The sequence below is a fragment of the Dasypus novemcinctus genome, chromosome X, assembly GCF_030445035.2.
Source record: "Dasypus novemcinctus isolate mDasNov1 chromosome X, mDasNov1.1.hap2, whole genome shotgun sequence".
Classification (NCBI taxonomy): domain Eukaryota; kingdom Metazoa; phylum Chordata; class Mammalia; order Cingulata; family Dasypodidae; genus Dasypus; species Dasypus novemcinctus.
Window position 1 is genome coordinate 35,612,599 of NC_080704.1, and position 24,096 is coordinate 35,636,694.

Here is a 24,096-nt window from a genome sequence, read left to right on the forward strand (position 1 = left end):
GGGACGGATGGGCCTTTTTCTTCACCTCTAATGGGTTAAGCATCGTGTCCAGCAACACTGAGAACATAATGTCACATGAGCCCCTGTTTAATCTCGTTCAGGTAGACTGCAAAGCAGTGTATAAGAAATTCATCCCTGAGTGAACCAAGGACTAAGAACCTTCCTCAGGTAGCTTCCTCTTTTGAGCAGACTTCTGACATCATCCCAGGGGAAACCTGTCTCCCCTCACTCCTCTATGACGTTAGCTTTGTAAGGTCTCCTTGAATTAGACGTTGGGATGTGGGGGCATGAAAACCAATAGTGAAAGCACTGGGGTGGGAGAGAGGGATATTTGTTCAGAGCATGAAAAAAGGGTAAAGCATAATGTGTGTTTGAGGAAGAGCAGATGGTCATTAATAAGTGGAAGCATTAAGTAAAGCATTAAAGAAGATGGGAGTTTTCTGGGGGCAAGACTGGCCTTTGCAATGTAGTCAGTGAAGGTTTTTGCAGAGGGGAATGACATATTTTCAACATCTCTTTTAGTTAGATTTAATTACCACTCACTTGAAAACACCTATTTTACATCCACTATGTATTATGCGTAAACATACTATGCACTACTATACATTGGAAAACGGAACTATCAACAGGCTCAGTCATTGACAGAGATGGAGAATTTAGTCGGCTATTAAAAAACAGGGAATGGATGTAGCTCAGTGACTGAGTGCCTGCTTCCCATGGACAAGTCCTGGGTTCAATCCCCAGGACCTCCTAAAAACAGAAAGAACAAAAAACATTGTCATTTCACGCCATGAGAGAGTTGAGCCTCGGAGTTTGGAAAGTGCAGAGAAGGATGGTGATAGGTCAGGCGAGACCTCTTGAATAGGTAAGGTGACTGCAGTCACCCAGAGGGAATGACACAGTAAAGGCACTGAGAGAGTGTGGTGTGTTCTTCTGAAAAATCTTATGGAGCTCAGTCTGTGGTTGTGGGAAGGAGAAAGAAGTGGCAATGAGATGCAGGCAAGAACTAACAATGTCATGAAATAGGATGATAGCAAGTGGGTGTAAATTATTTGTATGACAATTTTAAGCGTCCTACATATCTAAAAGAGAGCATTTTGTCCTGTTCTTTTGTGCACGTTTGTTCATTTATTCAAAAAACACTTACTGAGCACCTAATATATGCCAGGTACTATTCTAAGTGTTGGAGATATAGAGGTACACGAAAGAGACAAAATCCCTTGTGCTCATGCATCTTAACTCCAGTGGTATAATTTCATTTAAATGATGACTGATTATAAAGTCTTCTAAAGAAATAAATTCCAAGTCAGACAGCAGCCACAGATACAAAATGCAACATTTTTAACTAAAACCAAAAAAGTATAATACAATATGTAGCAGTTCCCAACAAAGTCTTTTTTCCCCATTAACACAAATTAAGTTACATCTGCCTTGCATAAATAAGGATTATTAGAGGAATCTCAGGTGGTGAGTTACCTGTGTAGTATGCCACACCCAGTTCCCCTTTTACTGGGCCATTTATTTAATTTTGGTTCTTGAGGAAGGCATTCATTAATTGAAACAAAACAGATCCATGCTGATTTGGTTTTCCATTCAATATATTATCAACGTAGAAATACTAAAGCAGAAATGAACCAAAGATGAACATAAATTTTCTAAGAGCTGAGATAAAATGGAAAAGAGCTGCAAAGGATAGCAAAACTCCCTGCAACAGCTACATTTACTTCCAGATTATTGTAGCTCCTGAATTAAATAAATGTTTTGTCTTTCCAAAATGCCTTCCTTTCTTACAAATGAAAAAAAACAAGATATCTGACTATTTAAAGTCAAATGAAAAGAACATAAAATGGATTTCCTTCATTAAAATCTATGCAAGAACATGTATAAAAATTAGATTGACAATTTTTTATAATGGTTCATCATCATTTCATCATATTCCGAGGCTGAAATGAAAGTCTTATGTACTCATATCCAAGCAATCTTGACCATTTAGATATATTAATAGCTTTATTTTTACCTCTGTGTATGTATGTATGTGTTTGTGAAAGATCTAGCTTCTAAAATCGAATCACTAGTTTACTCAGTTTTTCATTCTTCTCACCAAATATAGAGAACTTTTTCTTTCAAGATAGTACTATGATTTGTTTGGTCAAATCTTAAGGTAATATCTAAATTCATATCCTGTTATATTCTGTTATGACAACTGCTATCATGATAATGTCCAGCTAAACACATGCAAATAATGAATAAATTACTTACAGAAATGTGTCTTATGTGTCAAGCTGTCTAATCAATGTACTCAAGTGTCATTTAAGAAAAAAGTCAGGGAAACGGACTTTGGCCCAGTGGTTAGGGCGTCCGTCTACCATATGGGAGGTCCGCGGTTCAAACCCCGGGCCTCCTTGACCCGTGTGGAGCTGGCCATGCGCAGTGCTGATGCGCGCAAGGAGTGCCTTGCCACTCAAGGGTGTCCCCCGCGTGGGGGAGCCCCACGCGCAAGGAGTGCGCCCGTGAGGAAAGCCGCCCAGCGTGAAAAGAAAGAGCAGCCTGCCCAGGAATGGCGCCGCCCACACTTCCCGTGCCGCTGACGACAACAGAAGCGGACAAAGAAACAAGACGCAGCAAATAGACACCAAGAACAGACAACCAGGGGAGGGGGGGAAATTAAATAAAATAAATAAATCTTTAAAAAAAAAAAAAAGAAAAAGAAAAAAGTCAAAGTCATAGGCAAAATCTACCCTTTAAAAAAAGTGATTGATATTTAACTAACAAATAATATCATACTTAAGTAGTAATAGTTTTTTTTTCTTTTTTAGAAAAGGAGTATGACTTAGTGTCTTCAAAATCTTTGGGAGTGATACAATATTGGTTATCTAAAGGAGAATACTATTTCAGTGGGAAGAGAAGTTTTAAACAGCTTAAAAATAATCTTTTCACTAAGACTTCAACATTTTTTTGGAAATCAAAGTGGGTCAAATTTCACTAAGTCCCATCTTGCATACAATACTCAACCAATCCCCAGACAATTTTAACACGGAGACAACCTTGAAAACTTTTTCCTTCAACCTTTATAACAAAATGTCAGGGTGGTTCCAAAGGTAATATTTTATGCACTGCATAAGCCAAAGGATCAATAGAACTTATGCTCATTTGTTTAGTTTATGATTCCCTTAACCTTATACTTTATTGGATGCACAAAAGTCAGCATTATATTGGATAACTCTTATGGCAATTCTAGTATTGGGTTTGCGTAGGCAAAAACAATGAACCATTCTCTTGTTCTAGCCCTCTCTCTGTTGGAAATGCATAGAGGCGAACAGCCAGCTTGCTAGTAGGGGGTAAAGCAGGGGAAATATTGTTGCATGTGGCCTTCTTGTCCTGGGGACAGACAAGGAACTTAATCCATGGAACAACTGAATGGGTATTATTTAATGAGACCTAAAAGGGTTTAGGTTCTCAGCAATGTGTATTGGGTTAAAATTTGTTAAAGAGTAGGAAATAAATAAATAAATAAAAGGAAACTCAGCAGTGGTTTGCTGCTGGTTTTAAAAACCAAATCAGTAAAGTGGGTGTGGCTCAAGCAATTGAGCTCCCACCTACCACATGAGAGGTCCTGGGTTTGGTTCCCAGTGCCTCCTGGAGAAGACGCTGATATGATACGCAGGCGCAGCAAGTGGACAGAACAAGCTGATGCAACAAAGAGACACAAAGAGGAAAGACAATAGGAGAGACAACAAGGAAGCGGACTTGGCCCAGTGGATAGGGCGTCCATCTACCACATGGGAGGCCCGCAGTTCAAGCCCCAGGCCTCCTTGACCCGTGTGGGGCTGGCCCATGCGCAGTGCTGATGTGTGCAAGGAGTGCCATGCCATGCAGGGGTGTCCTCGCGTAGAGAAGCCCCACATGCAAGGAGTGCACCCCGTAAGGAGAGCTGCCCAGTGCGAAAGAAAGTGCAGCCTGCCCAGGAATGGTGCTGCACACACGGAGAGCTGACACAGCAAGATGACACAACAAAAAGAAACACAGATTCCCATGCCGCTGACAACAACAGAAGCAAACAAAGAAGAACACGCAGCAAATGGACACAGAGAACAGACAAGAGGGGGAGGGTTGCAGGGGGAAGGGGAGAGAAATAAATAAAAAATAAATCTTAAAAAAAAAATAGGAGACACAACAAACCAGGGAACAAAAGTGGCTCAAGTGATTGAGCACCTCTCTCCCACATGGGAAGTTCCAGGTTCGGTTTTCGGTGCCTCCTAAAGAGATGATGCGCAGACACAGAGAGTACACAAATGAACACAGAGAGCAGACAGTGAGTGCAAACCCGGGGGGGGGGGGGAGTGGGGCAAATGCGGATAAATAAATAAAATTTTAAAAAAATCAGTGCGTTATGTCCCTTATTCACTTAAGTTTCTATTTAGTCATGGTCCTTTGGCTTATATTGTCAATACGTTGGCTTTATTTTGTTTACTAACTTGCTTGTGCAATGATAAGTTCAGGACAGATTTTAAATATTTGATAGGGAAAAGTTTTAAATGAGCCCACTGAGTCTAGCCTATAATAATGCAGAGTGCAATAGAACAAGAGATGTAAAAACAAGTCTGCTTTGAAACAGGACTGGCAGGCTGTTTAGATGAAGAAAATATATTCACCATTAAATCACCTGTTTTCTTTATTCTTTAAAGAAAATAGAAATCTATCTTAGTGTTTCACTAAGTGAAACACTAACATCTATCTTAGTGATTCACCAGTCTCATTCTACCTAAGAGAGTTTGACATTTCAGGGTCGAACAGCCTGTGGAAACTTAATAAATATTGAAGTTTACAAACAAAAAGCATAACAATGATATGTGGACCAATTTTCAGAACTATTGAAAATCAATGTGCCCTTACTCTGCCAAATTCAGTTAACTCAATTATTTAATGTAAATTTGATTTGAGTGGCTTTGAACATAGGTATTTCAATTTTATACAGACATCAATCAAATTACTTTGAATGAAACATTTCCTTTTTTCTAATCCCCCTCCCATAATTCTAGTATAAGGGGGGAAGTTTGTTTTAAATGTTTCTTGTTTAATGTTAAAGCAAATTTTAAGACATTTGTTTCTGGTATATCATATTTAACCCATAATTCTCGTTTCATATACCACTGACTCTATACCATGTTTCTACTGGTACTTGTACTCTGAACTTGCCCCACCTTTGGGAAACAAACTTCCCCAATTACTTCCTTTCTCCTAGTTGCTCTCCCGGTTTCACCCCACACCCATCTCCACTTCGATACACACAAATACACCTTCCTCCCCACCCAACACAAACACATTCAGGGACGCTGCGTATTTCTGACATTAGTTCTTTTTAAAATAGAGTCACAAAAGACTGGCAGGACATGTTATAAAGTGTAGGCACACTCCCATAAGCCATCAGCTATTTACATTCACCAATCAAGTCTTAACTAAAACGAGTTGCATGGCTGCAAATATTCTCAATGTCCTGGATTTCAGAAATTCTGTAAAGTACCTGTTTATGATCAGAAGGTTTGGCAGAAAATTACGAAGATCATTTTTAAATTTAACTATTGTTGTTAAATGTGATAACATTTCCACAAAGTGAAAGATAAGGTGACTAAACATTTTAAAATGTTAATCTTTGGCAGGCAGATTAGGATCCATGTCATCAGAGGCAACCCAAAAATAATTTCAGTACCATTAAAATACCAAGAATATTGAAATAAATAACTGTGAATGTCTTCCAAAAGAGAGCCTGAGAAAAGAAGAGGCCATTATTCATGTCAAGGTTCCTGAGTGAACTATGATCCCTGCCTAAAGCATCAATCACTCTAAGAGGATGCCATGTGCCTACATCCATTTTAAATGAACTGTTTTGGGTATCTATAAAAGAAAGAATAAATGATACAATTCTTACTTGTAATTGAACAATTAGATACATATACAGTAGTTTTACTAAAGAACAGTGGTTCTCAAAGTGTAGTCCCTGGGCCAGCAGCTTCATCACCACCGGGTAACTTGCTAAAATGCAGATTCTCAGGCCCTGCCCCAGGCCTACTGAATTGGTAACTTGGGGGGAGAGGCCTACTGAAGTTAGTTTCTACGAGCCCTGTAGGTGATTCTAATACATGCTGAAGTTTGAGAACCACTGCCATAGAAAATACTTGACATTCTCCAGAGTTTTGTCTGGATAACCTGCATTGCCAAAATTCACAAATATCTGATTAATTCGGACTCTCAAAGCTTCTATACATATAAAACCAATGTCACTTACAAAGCCATTTTCTCACTAATAATCATCCCTTTCTTAGACTTTTTCATTATCTCTTTTCTTCCATCACCAATTAAAATACGTGGCTTGGAAATGTTGCAGAGGGGACTTTATGGAGGTAGGGAGGGAACTTTCCATTAAATAAAATTTTTATTGTTTCTAAAGAATCATTGTATCTGCAAGAGCTAAACAGATTTGGAATCATCTTTTGGTATTGAACTATATTCAAGTATTTTTTTTAAAGGTTTATTTATTTATTTACTTTCCCCCTCCCCTCCTCCTGCCCTGCTGTTTTTGCTGTCTGTGTTGTCTTCTCTTCTCATTTTCTCTCCTCTAGGATTCACTGGGATTCAATCCTTGAGACCTCTGATGTGGAGAGAGGTTCCCTGTCAATTGCACCACCTCAGTTCCTGGTTTTTGCTGCACTTCACCTTGACTCTTCCCTTGTCTCTCTTTTTGATGCATCACTCATCTTGTTGTGTGACTCACTTGCACGGGGCACAGGCTCACCATGTGGGCACTTGTACGGGAAGTCATGTAGGCCCTGGCTCACCACACAGACACTTGCACAGGCACTGGCTTGTTGCATGGGCATGCTTCCTCTTCTTTTTCTCCAGGAGGCCCCAGGGGTTGAACCCAGGTTCTCCCATATGATAGGCGGAAGCTCTATCACTTGAGCCACATCTGCTTCCCCAAGAATGTTTTTCTTATCACATCATGGTAAGAAAGATTCATGGCAACTTTTGGGCATGGTGCCTGTGGTGGTCTGAAGCTGTATATACTCCAGAAAGACATGTTTTTAAATCTAATTCATTCCTGTGGGTGTGAACTCATTGTTAAGTAGGGCCTTTTGATGAGGTTACATCAGTTATGTCCCAGCCCAATCAGGATGGGTCTTAATCCTATTACTGGATTCCTTTACCGTATGAATGAAATTCAGAAGGAGAGCAAGAAAGTCACAGGAAGCAAGAAGCTGGACCTTGACAGAACCCAGAAAAGAAGGGAGAGACCAGGAGATGCTGTTATGTGCCTTGCCATGTGACAAAAGAGCCAAGGATTGCTGGTAGCCAGCCCTAGAATGCCACAGTCTTCAGGAAGAAAGCATCATCTTGATGCCTTGATTTAGTCTTTCTTTCTGACCTCAAACTGGTAAGCTAGTAAATTCCCATTATTCGAGCCGACGCATTGCATGGGATTTGCTTGAGCAGCCTAGAAACTGAAACAGTGACTTTTCCTATTTGTTTACTTTTAAAGGCAAGCTCTAAATATGAATGCTAATGATCTGATATGTGGAACTATATTCCTATCTCCATTTCTGAAAGATCTAACCCGGAGGCCAGAAATCAGTTGCATTTCTAATTATCCAACTCTTGGTTGGAGTTTTGAAGGAAAATTTTTAAGGGAGTTGGTGGTTTAAATTGTATGTTCCCGGGAAACGGACTTTGGCCCAGTGGTTAGGGCGTCCGTCTACCACATGGGAGGTCCGCGGTTCAAACCCCGGGCCTCCTTGACCTGTGTGGAGCTGGCCATGCGCAGCGCTGATGTGCGCAAGGAGTGCCGTGCCACGCAAGGGTGTCCCCGCGTGGGGGAGCCCCACGTGCAAGGAGTGCGCCCGTGAGGAAAGCCGCCCAGCGTGAAAAGAGAGAGCAGCCTGCCCAGGAATGGCGCCGCCCACACTTCCCGAGCCGCTGACGACAACAGAAGCGGACAAAGAAACAAGACACAGCAAACAGACACCAAGAACAGACAACCAGGGGAGGGGGGAAATTAAATAAATAAATAAATCTTTAAAAAAAAAAAAAAAATTGTATGTTCCCTCTGAAGTTTGGTTTGGGCCATTTGACAGTACAAAATTATATGTGTGTACCAATATCCTTTATATAATACATAATATATATAGGGCAGATAACTGTGTATAAGGCAGCTCACCAAATTGATGATGTAATAGGCATGTAGTAGGCCTTGGATAAATATCTGAAGAATGAGTGAATGAAAGAAAAACAAATAAAACATCATTGGAAAAGCTATGTTGAGATATGGAGGTTGAGTGGATTACTAGTGTAGCAGTTTGATATTATTGATGAATTCCAAAAAGAAGTATTGGATTATGGTTGTAAACTGGTCTTTTCCTATAGGCATATGAGATTATATTGGATTCAGAGGTTTACTTGATTATTTAATCAAGTTATCCTCTTGTGTTAATAGGGCGTTGAGTCCCCACCCCTTGGTGGGTGGGGACTCACAGATAAAAGACCTGGCAAAGGACAGAGTGGAGGGTTTTTGAGGTTGGAGTCTGATGCTAAAGCCTTAAGCTGGAGCCCCAGGAAGTAAGCTCACAGAGGAAACAGAAGCAAGCCCCAGGAAAAGAGGAACCCTGAGCCCAGGAAGAAGCCAGCCCCAGGAAGAAAGGAACCTTGAACCCAGAGAGAAGCAAGACCCAGGAAGGGAGGAACCCAGGAAGCCTGAAACTTCTCAGACATCGGCAGCCATCTTGCTCCAACACGTGAAAATAGACTTTGGTGAGGGAAGTAACTTATGCTTATGGCCTGGTACCTGTAAGCTCCTACCCCAAATAAATACCCGTTATAAAAATCAACCAATTTCTGGTATTTTGTATCAGCATCCCTTTGGCTGACTAATACAACTAGGTTCACCTATCAGTTGTGGGGTACACTGTTGTACTCTGCTCAGATCCAATTTACCTGGCCTGGGCATCTGTGATAGTTAAGTTAATGTGTCAACTAGGCCAGGTAATTGTGCCCAGTTGTTTGTTCAAGCAAGCACTGGGCTAATTACAATAAAAGGACATTTATGGACTTTAGTCACCAGTGAGTTTATTGCATAGATGGCTGATTACATCTACAATCAACCAGGGAAATTGCTGTCGCCAGTGGATGACATTTTATCCAATCAGTTGAATGCCTTAAAAGGGGAAGTGATTTTGGCATTCAGAGAGAATTTTCTAGCTTGAGTTCGGACAGCCAATGCCTCATGGGAACACATCAAGGACCTTCATCAGAGCCCCTGGTTTGCAGCCTGCTTGCAGAATTTGGACCTGTGCATCCCCACAGTCACGTGAGAAAATTTTATAAAATCTTATGCTATTTACAGATATCACCTGATGATTCTATTTCCCTATCCTGACTAATACAGCATCCATGCGCCAGCTGCTGTGACTGCTGACTGCTAATGTCTCACAGCTTCCTTCCTTCTCCAGAGAGGTAGATTGGAACACCCTAGCTCAGTAAATAACCCATGCCATTGGCATGGGATATAACACAGGCTCCACAGGAGGTGGCCCATACCACAGCCAGATGTGTACTGTAGTGGAGTCCAAGACTCAATTGTGTCATCTCTTCCCAATTTGGTGTTCAGTGACATCATGTTAGCAGCTTGAAATCAATGACAATGGGGGTATTTACACCACAAAAATTGTGAAATGCTAAAAATCAGGGACTCCACTTTGTGCTGGTTTGAGTCTTTTTGTAGACCCCCAGAAAATCCTGTCCTTAAAGCCAATCCATTCCCATGCATGTAAACCTACTGTAGATGAACCCTTTGATTAGATTCAGTTAAGGGGCCTTCCTTTGATTTGATCATCTTAGTAGGGCATGACTCAGGATGAGTCTTAATCATCTTACTGGAGTCCTTTATAAGTGGAGGAATAAAAGCCACAGACACAGGCAAAAAGTCACCATGATAAAGAGAAGCCTCCAGAAGTTGAAATTAACTACTCTGGGAGAGAGAAAAACCATGGATGGAGTAGACCGAAGCAGAACTAGCAATGGGGCCCAGCGGAGAGGCTAGACAGCCGACACCACCATTATGCCCTGCCATGCGCCTGATGGCTCACAGCTGAGCTTGGGAAGAAAGTGAGCCTGAAGGAGAAGGCAGAGACTGGCGGAGTTGCTGTTGTGCCTTGCTACGTGGTAGGAGTCCAGGATCTCCAGCAGCCGACCTTTGGGGAGAGAGCTTCACTTGATGCCTTGATTTGGACATTTTTCTTAGCTTCAGAACTGTAAGCTTTTTAATTTTAATTTTATCTTTTAGGAAGTACTAGGGATTGAACCCAGGACCTCATACATTGGGAACAGACACTCAAATCACTGCACTACACCTGCTCCCCAAATGTAAGCTTTTAAACTAATAAATTCCCATTGTAAACGCCAACCCATTTCTGGTATTCTGCATTGACAGCCTTTAGCAAGCTAAAACACCACTCCTCAAAGCTAGTTGATAAATATTTACCAGCACACTACTGGCCATAGGCAATGCCTAACTGATGGGGAATCAAAGGACATCTATGCTGTGTCCAGAGCCTTCTCCCTATGTATCAGGCCACGGCGTTTGCCTGAGATTGCTGGTTTGTGGCTTTCTCCTCCCCTATAACTCTCCCCTACTATTTTATGGATCTCTTCTGTTCTCAAGCTCTGCTTTGAGGCAACCTGACTTGAGACAACAGTTAAATCATTAGTTAAGTGACTACTGTATAAAAGCCTCGAAAAATATGGATTCAAAATTCCCAAGAACTACAGGTCACAGATGTTTGGGGTCACAATGATCAGATGAAACTGATAAATTTTAAAAGATAAATTTAAAATGGCAGGGGTCTACTCTTTGTTCATGTGTCCATAAAAGAAACTGACTGAAGATGAGGAAGCCTGCACAAATTGGGCAATCCTTAAAATCAGGCTTCTCTAATTATGCTTTCACATCTAGAGGTAAATGTACTGGAGGACTCATCTTACTTAAGATTTTGGAGAAAAAAACTTTTTCTCATGTTAAAATCCCACAAATACCCGCATGCCCACAAAATTGACATGAGATTTAAAAATAAAATAAGAAACACTAAGCAAATTTCATGCTCATGGTAAGAAGGGATGAGCAGGTAGAAGAGGGAGAAATCAGGCTTTATCTCCTTGGCCCGTTAGGAGAAGTGAAGCAGAAAGGTGTGAGAAGCGCTGCTTTTGGTAAAGGCTTTTGATAGCAATACATACAGTAAACGAAAAATAAAACTGAAAATATTTTTGGTATGAGAAGAAAAGTCATATTATGAACAAGTTCTCTTTTGTTAGGCGCCATGAAAATGAGAGGGCTATATTAGCATTCTAGGCACATCTGTTCCCCTAATACCCAGAAAAACTGGCTTACCAAGCACAACTATTCAAGGCCATTGCTTGACTTAGTTAATGTAAGGTTGTGTAAGGCCTAACATTGGTGTCAATGTTAGCTGTACAGTTTTGAAAATTGTAATTGCTGAGCATGACAAGAACATAGCAGGAGCCCACTCCTTGGGTTATTTGCTCTTAAATAATTCCTTGTTGTCCTAATGGTAGGAGAGTAACATAATCGTGAACTTTAAACTTGTTACAACATTGGTTGATGCCAAGGGAGAATTAAAAGTACATATTGGCTGTGCACTACCATTTTCTAAGAAATATGGAATTTCAGCTAAATAAATAACTTTCACATTATAAAACGGTTTCTACTTAATGTGGTACATGCACACATACACAGACTAATAAAAATGCTTGCTCCCTCAGCTTGGTGCTAAATAATAATATTCCCAGGAAAACAAAGATCCCATTAATCCAACAGATGAAATAAATTAAACGTTCACACTCCATAATGAGATCAGACCTCTCTAGGTATAGGTTTCAACCATATCGAGAATGAATGAATGAATGAATGAGTGAGTTTTTAGACCCTTTAAAGCTGATAGCATATTCCTTAAGTCTTTGTTTTGAATAGTCTTTGATTACCTACAACTCTTGTGGAATAATATTTATAATTAACACCAGCCACAAGCAAAGCTTCTGGGCTAAAATCCTCAGTAAACAGGATTGGCATATCAAAGGATCAGTTTTTGATATGGTTGTTTTCAAATAGTAGGAAGGATTATATTCCTTGGAGACATTTTTATTATCTAATTAAATACTTCTTAGGTAGAATAATGTCATATGAACTCATTAGCTGAACATTTTGATTATCCATGTTCTCCTAAATGTCCCATGACCAGAAGAGGAGCTGTACAACTCTGATTTTAATACAATAACAATGGTAACAATTTCTAGTGCCTTCTTTTTATCACAGTCCATCTAAGGAACACAAAGCAGTCCAAATTAAAATAAGCTCAATAATAAAAAGAACATGTTCCTTTTCCAACTGTTTCAAAGCCTTTTCGTATCTTTAAGCAAAGTTCACTCAGTAATTATCTTATTTATGAAAGTAAAAGCAGAAGGATGTTTCTCCTATTAGGTAAATGGCTTTATGCTTTGAATGTGGAAGGCATCTCCGAATAGTCAAAAGGAGCGTGTTGAATGTCAGCTCATTTCCTCCCACCCACTGTTTTAAATTGTTTGCTTGGTTCCAATGTATACTATACTTACATAAGTTGTTTATGAAGAGTCAAATTAATAGGCTTTGCAATTGTTTTAGTTGGAATTTGGAGAGCTGACAAATGAATTAGTAGAAAATGGCAATTCTACATGAATTAGCTTTTAAGTCTCCCTAAGAGGCTGATGCAGAACTTAATAAGAGACTTATTAGGAGAAGTAGGACAACTTAATTCAGATTGATTATAGACTTCGTTGAAGACAGCTGGGGTTCAAATGAAACCGAAAAGGAACTTATATGCACTTCAAAGTATGCTAAGCAGATGTCTGAAACAATTACCCCGCTCTGCCTTTTCAGAAGTTTCAAAGGCGGGATGGCAATAGCATGGTAAACGAAGGTTCTATTTGCCTAAGTTGAGGTAGCGACTTTTAAAATACACACAGTGCTGTCTAAAATCAGATGCTATGGGGAAGGAAAGTGATTTGACATTGCTGTCCTAAGTAATTTGCTTTTAGCTTTATAAACAACGCAGGAAATGAGAGGGAATATATGGGTACTAAGTAATGAGCTCTCCAGCAATACTAACTTACAGATCGTTTTATATTGAACAAATAATTTGGACAGGATTTTTAAGATGACTAATTTATACTTCGGTTTCTAAGCTCTATTAAAGCCAACAATGACTGTTCTATTTTTTAAAAAATAAATTAAATATTAATACTTTTAAAGTACATTGTAAGACCTTACTATCACATGACTGCTTATACATATATTCCCAGATATTAAAGGCCAAATCAGATGCTTTTAAACATCACAATTGCATGCTTTGAAAACCCTGGTTACTCCATGTGACAAGCATTAGTTCCATATTTAACTCGGATTTATAAGGATTACATCTTATTTGTTTCTTCTTCTCGATCGAAGACTTATTTAATACATATAGCATTTTCAGAAAAGCAAAGACAACAAAAGCCTCACTAAAACAATTCATTTGTAGTTAACAACAACTAAATATTAGTAAACGTTCTTCTTCCTACCGTGAGCAGTACAGCTCATTAGATATGAAGATATCATTCCTTTCTTCAGAGTTGGGAGAGGTTCTGTATCTTGAATCATTCTCTGAGCTTCCCTGTCTGTGATGGTTCTGTATATCAATGCAGGCCATAACTCTTTATAAAAAAGGATTATAAACTTTCTTTATAAATCTCATATATAAGAGAGGATTTGATGTCGGCTCATATGTTAGAACCAGAGTTAAGAGGAGAAAAGCAGGGAAGGAAGACAGAGCTGCGTGAACATGAATGCAAGCTTTCTGCTTGCCAAAGCGAAGTTGAAATTTGATTATGTTACATCACATTTCACATTCTCTGTCAGGAGGAAATATACTTGGTTTTTGCAATGTCAAATTCTGAGATGGCAATTCTTTGACAAATTTCTGAAATAAACTAAGCCATAAGCACTCAGGATGGTAGGCCTGAAGAGATGCACTTGCCAGTTTTCTTCTTAAAGCTTTAGGTGTGAAAATTGAACACATATCATCATGGTGGTTTCATAAGAGTCTCTGGTCCACTATATACATCACCAAATTGATCTCAATTAGAAATTACAAAAAGGTCCACTGAAAACTGTTTCTTTGTAAGAGGTTAAAAGAAAAGCTAGCACAATTCCTGCCTTTGATTTTCTGCAGCAAAAAAAAAAACAAAAAACAAAAAGAAAACCCCAAAAAACAAAAAACAAAAGCAAACACAAAAAAAGTAAATTCTCACCAGATGCAATGGATGTGTCATGATGATGGGGGAGAGTGTAACGGGGGGGGTGGTGGGGGGTGGTGGGGGTGAATGGGGACCTCATATTTTTTGAATGTAATATTTTTAAAAAAATGAATAAATTGAGTAGAATTTGGAAAAAAAAGTAAGTTAAAAATCTGGCAAAAATATGTAAAATGCATAACTACATGGATGTGGCAAATTTGCATATTCCAATACATCATCCTGGGAGAGTAACTATAGTGTGCAGAAACTGTGCTTAAAGTAAACAGACAAACTAAAGCAGTGAAATATTCCTGGCCCAAGACTGATGTATGACTTTTTGTGTAAAGGAACTAGGGTAGATTAGGACAAAACAAAGCACTGAACAACAACGACCACCCACAAACTTTTTCACATCAGGATTGTTCTTAAAAACAAAAATGTCATATGTAGATTTTAGGTTCAAGAGTTATTCTACTATATTAAAGCCCATAGGTATTCTACTTAATGATCTATCTAGAGTATCTAATGAGTCAAGAGTTATTCTTATTTCTCATTACTACAAGGAAAATAGAATATTTGTGCAGTCAAATAAACATTGGTGTTTATTCTGGTAAAGCAAGAAATCATGATTTTGTTTCTAAAACATTTTATAAGCAATATAAATCAAGAATTTTAAAAGTAAAGAGGCATTTTAAATTAAAATATTATTCTAGTGGTTACTCCTATGGAAGCTATATTTGGAAGGCCAAGATTCTCTTCTTGAGCTAAAGAGTCAACATTAAAATTATGTTACTTCCTCTTGATTTACTGTATTTGCCTTGTCCTGAAGATAATTAGACAGCAAAAACTCAATTTCCACAGAGGCCCCACGCTTACTTCCCCAAGCCTTTCAGAAGCCACAGCTGCTAATGAAATAATAAAATGCTAAATCCTAAAGAAGCACGTATTTCATAGTCACCTGAATAACAATATCTTTAACAAATAAGATTAGGATGCAGATGCTGTTTTGATAGCATTACTAGAGGTGATGAAAATGAACTGAGGCAGGTATATAAAATGTTCTTCTGGCTCATTGACTAGCTATCAGTTTGGAGTCCCCTCAAGCATGGAGCCTCCAAGGATTTATATTGCTGGGGAGAAAAGTGGTTTTAAGTACTCTACTCTTCAAAATAGATTTTAGTTAATCAAATTCGTTTCTTGTAAACTACCATCACAAAAGCTTCAGAGCGTCAAACTTGGTGTCAATGAGATAAAATGGAAAGAATTGGGTGTGGCTCAGTTGGTTGAGCGCCTGCTTTGCATGTATGAATGTATGAGGTTCCAGGTTCAAGCTCTCGTACCTCCTAAAAAAAAAAGATGTAATGGAGAGAAGTGATTGATATTTTTCCACTGCAAAATTGAAGAGGAGCTACTAAAGTGAAATAAATATATATAAATTAATGTAATCCATAATTTAAAAATATGCACAAAATATTTATATAATACTAGATTAGAAACAAAAACAATCACATCCATTATGACTGGTACATAAATATTCCAATAACTACCATAACTAAAGGGTATTGATGTCTGAGAAAGATGGAATTGTTGGCATAGATAAGCACTTTTTAAAAGGAATCTTTAATGTTTATATGTTTTGACATTATTGGGATGAGAGCCTTACAAACTAATACACGGGAAATGAAATTGTGATTAATGTATGGGAAATTAAGTTCCTTATATGCTCCTGGTGGTTGCTAGGAGCTGGGAATTCTAAAATATACAGCATGATCCTTCTCTTAGTGCCTCACATTCTATAGGAGGAAAAATACCTAAGTAACGTGCTACAAGATATGTGAAATTTAAGTGTGACAATCTGAGTATGTTCGGTGAGTCATGAGAGCACCAAACTGAAGAACAGTTTCTTCTGCTTGGTGGGGATTGGAGGTGGGAGAAATTCAGGGAAAGCTAAAAACACAGGTGACATTTGAGTTGGTCCTTGAGGACTGAGTGGGAGTTGACCAGGCAGATAATGAGGGGGTGATCCAGGCAGAGAGAAGAGCATTTAAAAAGGCAGGGAGTTATGAAGAAAAGATGGCATACTTGAGTAAAGGGGATGGTGTGTGGTCAGGGTGTTTTAAACGTCCTGGAGGATGGGAATTACAACCTGGAATTTAAGCTAGGGCTAGGAAGAAAAGGGCCAGCTATGCTCGCCGTTTATTGCATTTCGTTCTCCAGGCAAATGGAAACCATTTCATACAATGAAGTTTATGTTTTATAAAGACCCTGGGAGGAGCTTAGATTGGAGTTGAAAGAGGCTGGATCAAGTAGAAATACCAGTAAAGAAGTTGTTCTTCCATTCATCATCAACCAAATATCTAAAATGCTGTATCTACAATATGCCAGGCTCACTGACAGGGGAATGGAATTTAAAGATACATAATGCAGTAATCTAAGAGATGCTAAGGGCTAAAGCAGGGCATTGGTTGAAAAGAGGGAAGAATATACAAAAAGAGATTCTGAGATAAAATGAACAATTGAGTACAGTCATGGAAAACAGAAAAGGATTCAAGGATGATCCTAAGGTTTCTATTCTGGGAAACTTATTGGATTATGATCCATTAATTGAAATAGGAAACCCGGAAAAAGGGGCAGGAAGAAGCAGAACAAGGTAAGCGAATGGGAAAACAGAAGAGCATGAAAAATGAGTTTGGTTTTAGAATAGTTGTATTTGTGATTCAGGTGACAAATGTGGAATAAAGATTCAGGCTAGAGATTTGGATTTGTCACCATCCGTGGCATTTCAAACAGAGAGTGTTAATACAATGAAAAGAGAATTGGACAAAGGGTAGAAATTTGGGCACATCAACATTTGAACAGTGGGTGAAGATTAAGAAAATAGAGGAAGGAGAAGAATTGGGACAAAATAGTGCTATGAAAACTATGGCAGAAGAGGACTTCAGAATGAGGGTACTAGCAAACATACCCAAGGGCAGGAGAGAATTCTGAATTTTAATCTAGAGGACTTTTATAGTCTTGACACTAGATGTGTAAACACAATCAAACTGATATGCCTCAATATGTATATTCTTTCTTCATGAATATATTTACCCTACTTGTGCCACAGGGGGATATAAGTTTGGTCTCATGGGCAGTAGTATCCCAAAAATATAATGATATTTCCTCACAGTTGTGGCAGACTAATGCAACTCAAAATTATATGTTGCTTGCATTCTGAGAGGGCAGCATTAACAGCCTCATTTCACGGTGACCATAACTTACATAAATCAAAAAATTCAGTCGGCAAAAAGGTCAAAACCTAGACTCCAAGCTCTTGATTAAGCATTGTATTTTTCCTACTCTGATACCAGGTAGTACAAAGAATATGTAACAATCAGGCCACCTTTGTACACGCCTTTAAAATTAATTTCCAAATAGCAAAATCAAAAATGATATTTTTGCCCTGTAATTTTTCAATATTTCATTTCATCTCATTGAAGACATACAAATGATTAGATCACTAATCTTCTCCTGGAGAAAGTACGCGGTGCAAGAAGACTTTGATTTTGTCAAGGATGGACTTATTTTCTATTTCTGAAGGTCCCTACTTTTAACTTTGTGGGAAGAAAATGCTATGCCCAAGTTCAGATGAGAACCTCTTTGGTGTCTCTCAAGGGGCCCTGAAGCAAAGCAATAGAAGGTACCTTGACTTTTTCGAGGTGATCCTGGAGAGAGTCAATGAGGAGATCACCCACAGGCTGCCAGGATCCCTTGATCACCTCAGCCTGGCGCAGCTTGAGGTCCAGCTCATCCGTTGCCTCCTGAAGTTCCTGGAGTCTTTCCAGGGCCTCATCGATTTGCCTCTGCCAGTCAGCAGAGTGAAGGTTCAGTTTTTTCCACTCAGCATTGACTTCCTCAGCCTGCTTTCGTAGGAGCCGGGTAACATTCTGGGCTCTCTCCTCAGGAGGCAGTTCTAAATTGGCAATACGATGACAAGGTTTTAGGCCACATTCGTTTTTGTTTTAAAAAAATTAACCTCACTGAAAAGGTCATACTTGGAAGAGAGAGAGTACAGCTATAACAAGAGGCCAATCTACCAATGGCTCTTTAAAACTTTGGCATACATTTTCATACAGTCCAGCACATAGAAAGTCTGCCTTGCTGAATGAATCAGTTCTGCCTTTTATCAATCAGTTCATCCAAGATTCATTTAAGCTACTGAGTAGAAAAATGTTAGGAAGCACACCATAAGTTCTGATTTACTTCAGTCAGATTTTCAAACTTTTCAACAGAAAAGTAGCTTGTAGTCTTTGTAACAATAGAATTCATCCTCACAGATAAACTCCTTTGGTTTGTTTTCTAAATATTTCAATAACTGATCCCTAATCTTTTTTAATGTTTATTTACGAATGTACAGACATATTTATGCACGGCACTGTACAGTTCTTTTTTCTTTTTCCACATCTTTTTAAAAAATTTGAACTGATTCTATTTAACCTAGAGAATATGAGTTATCCAGACCCGGGCAGCAAGAAGGGATGGGTGGCCTGTCACCACTGATCCTTCTATTAATATGTTACTACAGTTTCACATTCAATTACCTCTGGGCTCCTGGTAGAGTTTCTCTAGTCCTTCCAAAGGCTGCTCTGTCAGAAATATGCGTACAGTCTCAAGAGTACTCATGATTACAGGTTCTTTAGCTTTCAATTCCCTCTTGAAGGCCTGTGAAATGAGATGAAAAGAAAGACTTATTTGGCTTGTGGCATTCTTCTCAAAATTAATCCTGGGTGCTCAGAACTTGGTTATGAAATACCCAGGTCAATTTCGACCTCCACTGTTTACAAGCTGATAATCATATCATAAAATGATAAGGAAGGCTTTCGGGTCTTTCTGCTAATCAGGAAGCCACTGGGTTTTTGTAAAACTCTCTCCTGGGGAGGAGGGAGGAGCTTTTAAGATAAGCTAATGCACTGTCATTCAAGATAAGAATACTTTGTTCATATAATCTCATTGCTAAACTTAAAATCTAGAGCTAAAACTGCAAAGTATGTATTGCAAGGCTAGGTAACAAAGACTTTATACACCCACACGAATGGGTATCCAGAAGGTAAGGGGAAGCCTTAAGCACCATTTGAGGAAACTCTCGGGCTGCATTGATGTATACAACCAATTCAACTGATAATCACCTGTTAATTCTGTCAAAATGCACCACCCAAACGTTAATTAGTGTATTAACAATAAACTAAGTGAAAAATCTCAGTGCTTGTGAAAAATTTCCATTACATTATGGATTGTGACCTCTTTGAGAATGGGAGAAGTGTTTTTAAGATATTTTGGAGGTAGGAATGGGCGGAACAAGTTTTTATATATGAGTGGATCTAGAAGAGGTGTCCTGAGGTCGTATTTAAACTAGAATATATAATCTTCCTTGGTACAAGAAGTTAAAAGAAAAGCAAACTGTCTAGGTTTTGCTTTCTATATTCATAAATATTTGCCATCTGTATTGTATGACATTTATAAAAATAAAAATCCATTCAAAGGAATTCTGAGACTGATCATTTACAAGCTGGTTCATCTTCCATCATTACATTTCAGTAGAGAGAGGCAAAGCGGGTAAACCAAAATATTAGTGGAATATTAGGATCCAAGAGAGCCAAATGGTTACAGCCCACACTAGGTTCCTAGGTACAGCCCTAAGGTGTTAGGAAGACTGGATTAGCTATCTCTCTGAGTGTTTACATTTCAAAAAATATGAAACCCAGACCTTAGGAACATCTCCTGGTTGTAAGACCTGCAACACATGGGGCTAGGGGCTTCTGCAGAGGCTGGAGCTAGGACTCAGGCTTAAGAAGTTTCCAAGGAGAGCTGCCTCCTTCTCCTTTATAAGCAGAGAAAAATCCTTTCCCTTGCATACAGAGTGCCCAGTCACTCATACAGGAAAACTTTTCATCAGCTCTCATGGTTTCACCCCAGGGTTAAGGCTGGGAACAAGGAGGAGTGGAGCAATGTTATTTACTGTCAGGTAATTAAAAGAAATCTGTCTCTGATCCAGAAGATCTCATACATGCATTCAGGATAAAATTAATAAGGATGAATATTAAAAATGCAACTAAGATGGGGGAAGGATTTTATGTGAGGAATAGAGTAAGAGAGTGTAATATTCTTGGCCTGGACAGGCAACATGCCTTCCAGAAAGAAATAAAAATGGAAGTCTGATGTTTAGGGGAAAGGAAAAGGAGATGTAGGAGTCATTTGCTTATTCATATCCACTGAGCACCTATTATAATGCATATAGGCAAGGATTAAAATTGCATGAGTTGATGAGGTTACGCAGAGTGCTGTAGGCTGAGAAGAAAATTTGGGGGAACATCAAAGCAAAAGAGGTGGATAGAGGAAGTTCCCATGAGAGGTCAAAAAGGAGTGGATAAGTGGAGAGGTAGGGGTAGGGGGGAAAGAGGAGTACTGAACTACTGAAGAGACAGTGAGAGTTTCGAGAGGAAGAAGGTTGCTAAGACTGTCCGATAATGACATGGAGGTCAAGCAAGATCAGCCCTGAAAAGTGTCCATGAAGTTTAGGAACGAGTCATTGGTGCCTTAGTGAGAACAATTTTGTTGGAGAGCAGAAGCCCCCAAAATCGGTTTAGTTGGGGAATGAGTGAGAGAAAATGGAGTCGGCATTTCAAGTGAAAACTATTTGTTCAATTTTTTTTTTCCTAAGAGAAAAAAAGAAGGAAGGACAGGACAGAAAGAATGACAAGGCAAAGGGAAGATATGGGTATTTTGTTGTTGTTGTTGTTGCTGTTGTCATCATTGTTTTCTTTTTTTACGATAGGAATGATTTGAATATAGACTGAAAGATGGAAGCTAGCAATAGGGTGACCAACTGTCCTGGATTGCTCAGGACTAAGGAGTTTTTCAGGATGCGAGACTTTCAATGCTAAAACCAGGATAGTCTCAGGCAAACTAGGGCAGTTGGTCACTCTAGCAGAGAGGAAAATGTGAAAAGCCTAGACAGGAGAAATTGGAGGTAATTGTTGGAACAAGGTCTGTAAATAAGAACATGAATCTTAAAGATTCTATCCAACTTAAAGATCCAAGGCATTATTTTATGGTACAATTCCATTGTCAAAAATGAACATCAGGGAAGCAGATGTGGCTTAATCAATTGGGCTCCAATTTACATTTAGGAGGTTCAGGGTTCGATTCCCAGGGCCTCCTGGTGAAAGGCAAGCTGGTCCACGTGGAGAGCTGGTGCAACAAGATGATGCAACAAAAAGAGATACAGAGGAGAGAAATAAGAGATGCAGCAGACCAGGGAGCTGAGGTGGCGCAAGAGATTGAGCACCTCCCTCCCATTCCAGAAGGTCCCAGGATCAGTTCCTGGTGCCACCTAAAAAGAAGACAAGCAGACACAGAAGAACACACAGTGAATGGACACAGAGAGCAGACAGTGAGTGCAAAACAATGAGGGGGGCAGAATAAATAAATAAATCTTAAAAAAATTAAAATTAAAAAATGAACAACAAATAATTCCAGGCAAAGTGTCATTCATGGTTAGAGACCCTTTGTTTTCTCCTCCAATTGTTGCCAAGGGCTTAGCGCCACCACAGCTGCACAGTTCATGTCTTAAATATGAATCACTGAGGATTAAAATGAGTCTAAAGAAAAGACAAAGGAAGCGCTGTCATTACAGGGACACAATCACCATTACTTCCATACTATTTTCTGAAATTAAGTAAAGGAAATGGATGGAAGAAAGGGTTAAGTAATTCTTTGTTCAGAATTTAGGAAAATTTAGAGTAAACACAAAAAAGGGTAAAAAAAAAACAACAGGGAAAAAGGAGACATGGGTTGAGAAAATGAGAAGATGAAGAAAATGGCAATGTTTCTTACTATATGAAGAAGATTATAAATATGAATGTTCACTTTTCTCAATCCAATGCCACCTTTTCTGATGGGTATGGGGAAAGGCAGGAAGAGATGAGAGGTGGAGGCGTCTTTGGGACATGGAGCTGTCCTGGATGGTGCTTCAGGGGCAATCACCGGACATTGTAAATCCTCACAGGGCCCACTGGATGGAATGGGGGAGAGTATGGGCCATGATGTGGACCATTGACCATGAGGTGCAGAGGTGTCCAAAGATGTACCTGCCAAATGCAATGGATATGTCATGATGATGGGAAGGAGTGTTGCTGGGGGGGGGGGGAGAGGTGGGGTGGGGGTGGTAGGGTTCAAAGGGACCTCATATATATATATTTTTAATGTAATATTATTACAAAATCAATAAAAAATAAAATAAAGTAAAAAAAAATAAATACGAATGTTATTTTATCTTGGTTATATGAAAGGTTTCTACTTAATTTACTTAACCAATTTTGAGTACCTGCTATGTACCAGACACCATTTTAGGCAATGGGCATCAGTGGTCCTTATAGATATCATGGAGCTTAAAAGAGATAGGTCTATCTTGGAAGCAGATTTGGCTCAACAGATAGAGCATCTGCCTACCACATGGAAGGTCCAGGGTTCAAACCCAGGGCCTCCTGACCCATGTGGAGCTGGCCCACGTGCAGTGCTGATGCGAGCAAGGAGTGCCCTGCCACGCAGGGGTGTCCCCGTGTAGGGGAGCCCCACGCGTGAGTGTGCCCTGTAAGGAGAGTTGCCCCACAAAAAAAAAAAGCACAGCCTGCCCAGGAGTGGCCCCATATACACGGAGAGCTGACACAGCAAGATGATGCAACAAAAAGAGACACAGATTCCCGGTGCCGCTGACAAGAATCCAAGCAGACACAGAAGAACACACACAGCGAACGGACACAGACAGACAACTGGGGTCGGGGGGAAGGGGAGCAAAATAAAACAAAAGAGATAGGTCTATGTATTAAGTCCTTAAGGAAAAAGATCAGGTCTTATATCCTTAAAGAGTTAAGAGTTTGATCAAGTAGGTATGTATGTGGTGTACACTTTTATACTATGGATGTTTTACCAACGCAAGTTGAGGTACAGATAAGTTAGGATTTACCTAAGGTCATCAGTTCATTAGACACTTAAAATCCAAATCTTGAAATTCTTTAGACAGTTCTGAAAGTGAGTGAGAGCCCAAAAAGAAAAGTTTCCTGAATTATAGCAATTTGGAAGTCATACAAGTGGAAAATCCTAATGGCCATGAAGCATATCAGAAACTTAAAAGTTACCTGGAAGGAAGAGAGAAGAACCAAGTCATTGATTATTAATTAATTAATATTGTCCCCTCTGCTTCCAGGGAAAAAATCAGGGTAAATATTACCAAAAAAAAAAAAAAACTCAATAAGACCATAAATATAAGTAGCTCAGAATGATGTATGGAGGAAATGAAGGATGAGATACTGATTTGCTTAATGTACTACAGAGAAGAGAGGGGCAGCTTGACAGCTCTGGGTACAGGTATTGCCATTTCAGGGAGAAAAGCTATCATGCTTTTACCTAGAGAAGAGGCATACAAGGTCCTATTACTTTGGATGTAAGTACAAGACCTTGCTTTTCTGGATACAGCTCTATTTCAAACACATACGGCTTCCCCAGAGCTGAATTTTACCTATATTCCCATGAAGGGCAAAGTTATAATTGTGTTATTTGGAGTGAAATCTGACGGAACAACTATGTGCTATTAGCAGGACGCTATGGAAACATCTAGGGAGGCAGACTGAGGTGGAGATAAGAGCATTACTTTGAGCTGCAGGAGTCCTGGGGTTCAAGTCCAGGCTGGGCCAA

General features: G+C 39.3%; 1 protein-coding gene across 3 annotated transcripts in view; it reads right to left on the reverse strand.

The window, feature by feature from the left end:
• The window catches only part of DMD (dystrophin), a 2,676,723-nt gene that overhangs the window by 333,990 nt on the left and 2,318,637 nt on the right, over positions 1–24,096 (reverse strand). For all 3 annotated transcript variants that reach the window (XM_058291720.2, XM_023592525.3, XM_058291721.2), the window contains 2 exons: positions 18,948–19,068; positions 18,051–18,319 (listed from right to left, as the gene is read on the reverse strand). In XM_058291720.2, coding sequence (XP_058147703.1) covers positions 18,051–18,319; positions 18,948–19,068 — 390 coding nt within the window. The remainder of the gene's footprint in view (positions 1–18,050; positions 18,320–18,947; positions 19,069–24,096) is intronic.